At 43.6% G+C, this 7,475-nt stretch overlaps 1 protein-coding gene across 2 annotated transcripts; it reads left to right on the top strand.

Annotated features, from left to right (window-relative positions):
• Nucleotides 1-2,597: 2,597 nt before the first annotated feature.
• trappc5 (trafficking protein particle complex subunit 5) lies at nt 2,598-6,900 on the top strand. 2 transcript variants are annotated; one of them, XM_088343508.1, is made up of 3 exons: nt 2,598-2,689; nt 5,130-5,402; nt 5,502-6,900. In XM_088343508.1, exons 2-3 carry the CDS (start codon nt 5,133-5,135, stop codon nt 5,796-5,798), a joined length of 567 nt encoding a protein of 188 aa, XP_088199634.1. In that variant the 5' UTR covers nt 2,598-2,689; nt 5,130-5,132; the 3' UTR covers nt 5,799-6,900. The 2 variants fall into 2 exon arrangements, with proteins under 2 accessions (XP_088199634.1, XP_088199624.1); XM_088343498.1 differs by lacking the exon at nt 2,598-2,689 and adding an exon at nt 3,545-3,872.
• The last annotated feature ends 575 nt before the right edge of the window (nt 6,901-7,475 follow it).

Genomic DNA, 7,475 nt, shown 5'->3' with positions numbered 1-7,475 from the left:
AGCGCGGTTTTTGTGTCCTCGAATGCCTTGGTCCTCTCAGCGGTCCATTCAACAGCTTGATTGGGTGACCTACCCTTGAGGGCCTCGTAGAGTGGGCGCATGACATCAGCGGCTCGGCGAATAAACCTATGGTAGAATGTCACCATGCCGGGAAACTCCCTGAGGCCCCGTGCTGTTGGCGGCTGAGGAAAGGTGGAGACGGCCTCTACCTTAGACGGTAGGGGGGAAGCCCCATCCTTGGTGATGAGATGCCCGAGGAAGTGGATGGAGGGTTCGCCAAAGACACATTTCGCGGGATTTATAATCAGGCCATGCTGACTGAGCTTGGTGAAGAGGTCTCTGAGGTGCTCCAAGTGTTCCTCTTCTGAGGAGCTGGCAACAAGGACGTCGTCCAGGTAGACGAACTCAAAAGGCATGTTCCTGAGCACTGAATCCATCAGCCTTTGGAAGGACTGAGCGGCATTTTTCAGTCCGAACGGCATCCTGAGAAATTCGAACAACCCAAATGGAGTTATCACGGCCGTCTTCGGTATATCTGAGGGATGCACTGGCAGTTGGTGGTATCCCCGCACTAGGTCCACCTTGGAAAAGAGAAGTTTGCCCGCCAGGTGTGCAGAGAAGTCTTGAATGTGCGGGACTGGGTAACGGTCGGGCGTGGTAGCCTCGTTAAGGCGGCGATAGTCCCCGCATGGCGCCAGCCACCGCCTGGTTTCGGGACCATGTGTAGTGGAGAGGCCCAGGGGCTGTCTGATCGGCGAATGATGCCGAGACGTTCCATGTTAGCAAATTCGGATTTAGCAGCTGCCAGTCTTTCTGGATTGAGTCGTCGGGCCCTGGCATGAACAGGGGGGCCCTTGGTTTCAATGTGGTGCTCAACCCCATGTCTGGTCGTGGAGGCTGAGAAGGTGGGCTTCGCCAGACTGGGGAACTCAGCGAGGAGCCGGTGGTAAATATCACCGTCCAAGAGAGAGCTGGACAGACCCTCAAAAATCCCTTTGTCGCGGACACACGCGAGAGAGGAGAAATTCAATGCGTCAACGAGGCGGCCATTTTTCACATCGACGAGTAATCCATTGGCACACAGAAAATCTGCACCGAGAAGAGGAAAAGCAATATCCGCAGTGACAAAGTCCCATGTAAACTGCTGACCCCCAAAACACACGTCCACTGTCCGTGTCCCGTATGTGCGGATGGGGGTGTCATTGGCGGAAGTTAATGGAGGTCCATGTGTTCCCCCCCCCCACATCGTCCACAGTGGCAGGGAGGACGCTCCTCTGGGCACCGGTGTCACACAAGAACTTTTGGCCGGAGATGGCGTCCCGGATGAACAGTAGCCGGTTTCTTGCGCCTGCACTCACGGCCGCTACAGAGTGCAGGCCTTGAAGTTTCCCGTCGCGTTGGAGGTGCAAGGGGGACGGCACTTCTTGGCCCTGGGCCCAAAACGTGCATGGTAGTAACACAGACCTGACACATTCTGATCGTCAGTGGCCGTGCGTGCCTTGCTGGCTGGGGGCGTCGCACTTGATGGTGTGTAGGTGCATGTAGGGGCCAGCACCTCATGTGTGTATCTATGTGTGGCCAGGAAAAACCGGTCCGCTTCCTCTGCCAGTGCACGCGGATCTGTAATGGTTGTATTCGCAAGCGCTGTCTGGACATGCGGCGGCATGTGACGCAGAAAAAGTTCAGTGAAAAGAAAATTTGGCTCTTCGGTGCCAAGCAAGTTTAACATCATTTCCATGTGATCCGATGGCTTTCTGTCTCCTAAGCCCTGAATAGCAAGGAGGCGTCGAGCACGCTCAGAACGCAACAGTTCAGGAGGGGATGTGATGAAACTCACCGCTCTGGCTGCAGTTGAGCTCCCCAGAGCAGACACCACGTGGTAATAGCGAGAGTCATCATCAGTGATTCCGCGCAGGGCGAATTGAGACTCTGCTTGTGCGAACCATGTTAACGCCGATGACTCCCAGAACTCGGGGAGCTTGAGAGCGGGCGCGTATGCCATGTCGGTATGCTCAGTATTATGCACGGCCTCGGAAACTTCCACGAGACTAATGTCGGGGTCACCAATGTAGCGAGCAGAGACGGGAGTCGTAGGCGGAGTGTCAAAAGAAGGTGCCAACGAAAGCTGCTTTAATGACATTTAAACTTGCTATAACAAAACAAAACCAGAGAGCGGCTCGAGCCGGCCGAATTAAGAGTCCCCCTAGGAACTCGCTAACTAAACAATGGTTCCGTGGGTGAATTATGTAAAACCCACTACAATGTAATGATAATTATTTCAGCAATATTATTTTGTATAATGTACAATATTGTTGTGAACTGAAAAATCTTGAAGTGATAACTGATTTGTATTACCAATAAACTGTGATGATTAAAACTGAATTAATGTATAGATGTATATTATATATTTGTCGCCGATTTACAATTTCAACATCGATAACACTAAATTTTGGGGACCCATAGATCTCTGTTGGGACCCATAGAATTTTGAGCATGCGAGTCCCCTGGGACCCATCACTTTTCAGAGGTAAAATGAACACTGCATAAAAATACATTTAGAAACAGATGGCGGGTGAAACTGTCATCTCAATCCGAAACTGATGGTGGCGGTATATCGTTTATCAAGACCTTCAGAGTGCTGACAATACGAGCGCAACGAAGACGGAGCTTACAAAGCTGGCACAACACGGTTGGTTCGGTTTGCAAGTTATTCCTCAAAATGTTTTCTGTTGACTTGTTCATCTTCGCTGACATTACAAGTTCGGAATAATTTAAATAGGAATAATATAGTATTCGATTTCTGATCGATATATGCATTTTTTCTTCTACGGTAAACGACTATTAGCTAACACCCAGGCACAGTACTAGCATTCGACTGAGCTATTGCTGCTAAAAATAAATAATTTACGATTCACTTTTATTATTTTATCGGATGACAGAATAAAGTTGTTATTAAGTTAAGGGTTCTCAAAAATGTACTTACTGTTTTTATCTCAAGCAAATTATATTTTATATTGTTTGTGACAGTAGCGTTCAGGCCATATATCTTTATAACGAGTGTTAGGTAATAATATCTAAAGAAGTAAGGACTGCATAAGCAGTTCTTCTAACTAAATGAAAACTCTAGTGACTGAGGGTCTACCAAGAACTGTTAAACTTTACGGATGAAGTCAATTCCACCTCTGCAGAAAATAGATAGTTATAATTTTCTGACATTGCAACTAAACTGATGAAATATTCCGACCATCTGAGAATGAATGGTAACTTTGACTATCCTCTTACTATATAATCCGCCTGTAGCCTTGGGTAATTTGGTACCGAGCCGCACATAAAGAAAAAGAGAAGTTGCCTTTTTGTTGCTTATTCTGTATTTATATGTGTGTACGATACACACATTTGTTTCATCCCTAAAAAACTCAAACATTTGGGTGTGCGTTATACAAGAGGTTTTACAATGTTATATTACCTCATATGAGCAAGGACTGATCAGATGACAAATACAGCTGACCACATTTACTCGGCATTGAATAATAATAATAATAATAATAATTTCCTTTGTATTGTCATTCTTTGTAACAATGTACACAGAACGAAATGTAACGAAATGTCGATACACCTGACCCGTTGTAGCGAGTCGATGCAGCCAGAGGGCGCTGCCATTATACCAATTAGGTATGTCTCGGCCGAGGCGCGAACCAGCGACCACCCAGTCTCAAAGCGGGCACACTACCATCTAGGCTACTGAGCTGCAACGGGAATCGAGCCTTAACCGCGGATGTGAGAGCATTTTTCAACACCATATTTACTGGTGAAGAAACTCCCAACTGGGGCTCTCCTGGTCCATCTGCAGCTAGATTATGGACCGCCAGCAGGTTATTAATTTCGGCCGCCACGTCTCTTCCACCCTGACGCTAACCGCAAGGATTTGTGCTGAGCCCTCTACTGTTCACCTTGTATACTTTGAACTGTTCGACAATCCACCCCACACACACACATTTGATAAGTTTGCCGACGACTTCACTTAATACATAACTCAATACCACAATATTCATATGGCATCACCGTGTGGTATGCTGGGAGCACAGCTGCGGACAGGAAAAACTTACTGAGAGGACTTGACACAGCCCAAAAGCTCATCAGATGTTCTGCCCAGTGAAGAGGACATTGCCATCTTGCGGTAACACAGTAGAGCTAATATTATAATGATAAATTCCCACCCTGACCACCAATTCTTTGACTTGTTCCCCTCCGGTAGGCATGACGAGTCCCGCAAAGCTAGGACAAACGGGCTCAGAGACCACCCCCTAAACAAACGCACAAAAATGTGAAAACATATCTTTCGACTTATTTTGTTTTTATTAATGGTTGCTTCTAACTTTTGTTGTACTTTGTTTCATTGCACAATTGTTAGGATGTACTTTTTCACTGCATCACTATTATAACTTTTTAAGCACTATGTTGTGTGTGTGTGTGTGTGTGTGTGTGTGTGTGTGTGTGTGTGTGTGTGTGTGTGTGTGTGTGTGTGTGTGTGTATAATTTGGATTTGCCTATTTATTCTGATAGTCTTTTGTCTTTTTCTCTTCAAAGTCTTTTTTTACATGTTTTACGCTGAAGTGCTTTGTTTAATTTTGTTTAATATAATGCTTTACAACGTTGAAATCAATGACAATAAATATAATTCAATTCTAATTCTGACCACTAGGAAACTTAGAAGATTTCGGAAAATGCATTCTATGTTATCACATCATCACACGATCTTTACTCTTTGTGTGACATTGTACAACATCTTGATGGAGGAATATGGGAAAGTGTTCAGCCAAAACTACCTTGTATGATGTTGTGGAGTGAGTAAAAAGAGTGTTATGGTGATATCAAATCTAATGCCTTTTCTCATGTCATCTAGGTCCCTAGTGGTCCAGTGATTACACAGTTGATTTAAGATTATTATTTTTGAAAAGTGCTGTATAAAATGCAGACCATTTACCATTTTACCATTTAATATGGTTATCTTCATCACTAATGGTGTTATTGGCTTTGGCCGTGAGAATACTTTAGAATACTTTCATCTGTGGTACAGATAAGGTTGCAGACCACTGCTATAATCTTAACTATTAATTTTTGATCCACAGGAAATGGAAACCCGGTTCACTCGAGGGAAATCCTCCATTTTGGAGCGCCCGTTAACTAGACCCAAGACTGAAGTCAGCATTAGTGCATTTGCATTGCTGTTCTCAGAGATGGTCCAGTACTGTCAGAGCCGAGTGTACTCCGTTTCAGAACTCCAGACACGTCTGTCTGACATGGGCCAGAGTGTTGGGGCTGGTATATTGGATGTGCTGGTGCTGAGGGAGAAAAATGGCAAAAGGGAGACAAAGGTCCTCAACATGCTGCTCTTTATTAAGGTTTGTACTTTTAATGACTCCTGAACGACTGAACTTTTACCTGAACACAACTGAATGTGGATACTGTATGTTAAATGTTGTACACCTCTGTGATTGTAGGTTAACGTATGGAAGTCGTTGTTTGGAAAGGAGGCAGACAAACTGGAGCAGGCCAATGATGATGACAAGACTTATTACATCATAGAAAAAGAGCCCCTCATCAATGCTTATATCTCTGTGCCCAAAGAAAACAGTAGCTTAAATTGTGCTGCCTTTACTGCAGGCATCGTTGAGGCCATCCTCACGCATAGCGGCTTCCCTGCTAAAGTTACTGCTCACTGGCACAAAGGAACCACACTCATGATCAAATTCAATGAGTCTGTCATAGCCCGGGACAAGGCCTTAGATGGCAGATAAGGACAGCAGAGGTTTATTTTTCTTCTGTCCATCGAATGAGGACAATGCTGAACAACAGTTTTGTCCTGTGCAATCTTGAAGTTACCTATTTATTTTGGATGTTACTCATATTTGACTAAAAACAAGAGCCTCTTCAACAATTGTGGTTTAAAATGACGTTTTTTGACCCTAACCCTGCATGTAAGTTTAAAAGACATGTTAAATTAGACCTTATAATTTTTCAGCCAATCTATTATAAGAGGTATAACTGAGGCAGAGCAAAGATACGTAGTCACCATTGTGTGAAGTTTATATCCTTACACTTAATATCAACCCCCAAAAAATCTTGTCACACTGCTGTTATGGGGTTGTTATGTCTGGTTCTGGATGGTTTTTCAGGAAGAAGCATGGGCTGATGAGCCTCTGATTATACTGAATTTTTTATTTAATCATAAGCAAAATTCAAATGTGTACCATTCCAAATACACTTGTTTATATTAGTGTGCGCAGAGTTATTTTCATTGAATCATGTGTATTGTATGTGATAAACTAGCTAACTATTTCATCTTCATGTATTCCTGAAAATCTTATTTTTGATTTACTTCTTTTTACTCTTTAGTCTCATACAAGCTAAATTAGTATATTAATCCATTATCTTTTGGCAACTGGTAAGTACTCACTGCTTCATTAATTTAATTGCTGAGTAGCCCTGTGGTTCTATGTTCTGTATTGAGTTTTATTTTTAAATATGATAAATTCAATAAATGTAATTAAATTACTGGTTGATTCAAGTCAGGGTGACAACTTGCATGTTAAATACAATTTCAAAATGTACTGCAGGAGAACCAGCCGTACAAAGTACAACGGGTACATAAAAGATTGTATGATTATGGCCAGTTATGGAATGACTCATGGAAAAATAAAAACGTACATGGCCAGAAGCAAAATATATTTAACCATATTTTGGGATAAACATCACTGTTTTAGAACATATCTGGTCATAAACATGTGCATACCTTTTTTTCATTTCCTGCATTTGTAATGTAATAATTTTGTGACACATTTCACAAAATTCAAGCAATGCTTTGTTAGGGCAGGATAATTAAACTGACTCAGAATGTAACATTTGTCTTTCATCACATGATGGTCATTCTGGTAATATATACAGTGCATACATTATAGTAATGTCTCACACCGCTGCCCTTCAACGCTGAGGTCCTGCTCATCTCTGAATGAGCGAGATGGCGCTTTACACACAAAAATGACGACCAGATGATTAAGGTACCGCATCTGAGTCAGATCACGATGCATCTGTTTCACGTGGGGAAGCAAACCCCGACCCTAAAACCCGGCCTGGAGAGGATCGGGCCCTGCCATGCTGTAGTTGCCCAAGACACCTCACAGGAAGTGATGCCCCAATGAACCTAGTGGTTGAGGAATCCTTGATGTATGATAATGGTTTGGAAACCCTATACCACAGGTGTCAAACAGGCGGCCTGCGGGCTGGATCAGGCCCGCTAGGGGATTGAATCCGGCCCGCGAGACAACACTCAGAGAAGCGCAAGAGAAAAACAAGCTACAGGTTGAAATATGTCAACTTGATGTTGCCAAAGAAAGGTGCCTCGAACAAAGACATTGTACTTGTATTTATTTCTCTCTCTCTTTTCCACCCCTTTCTCCCACTCTCTGTGTCTCTCT

The sequence above is a fragment of the Urocampus carinirostris genome, chromosome 1 (assembly GCF_059441175.1).
Source record: "Urocampus carinirostris isolate Australia breed hairy pipefish chromosome 1, RoL_Ucar_1.0, whole genome shotgun sequence".
NCBI lineage: Eukaryota > Metazoa > Chordata > Actinopteri > Syngnathiformes > Syngnathidae > Urocampus > Urocampus carinirostris.
The sequence above is the reverse complement of the archived record's forward strand: the minus strand, read 5'-3'. Positions and strand labels throughout refer to the sequence as shown.

Bases quoted from the DNA above. Each gene is read 5' to 3' on its own strand.
- trappc5 (XM_088343498.1), top strand. The intron at 5,403-5,501 runs GTTTGTACTTTT...CTGTGATTGTAG, and splicing joins ACATGCTGCTCTTTATTAAG to GTTAACGTATGGAAGTCGTT.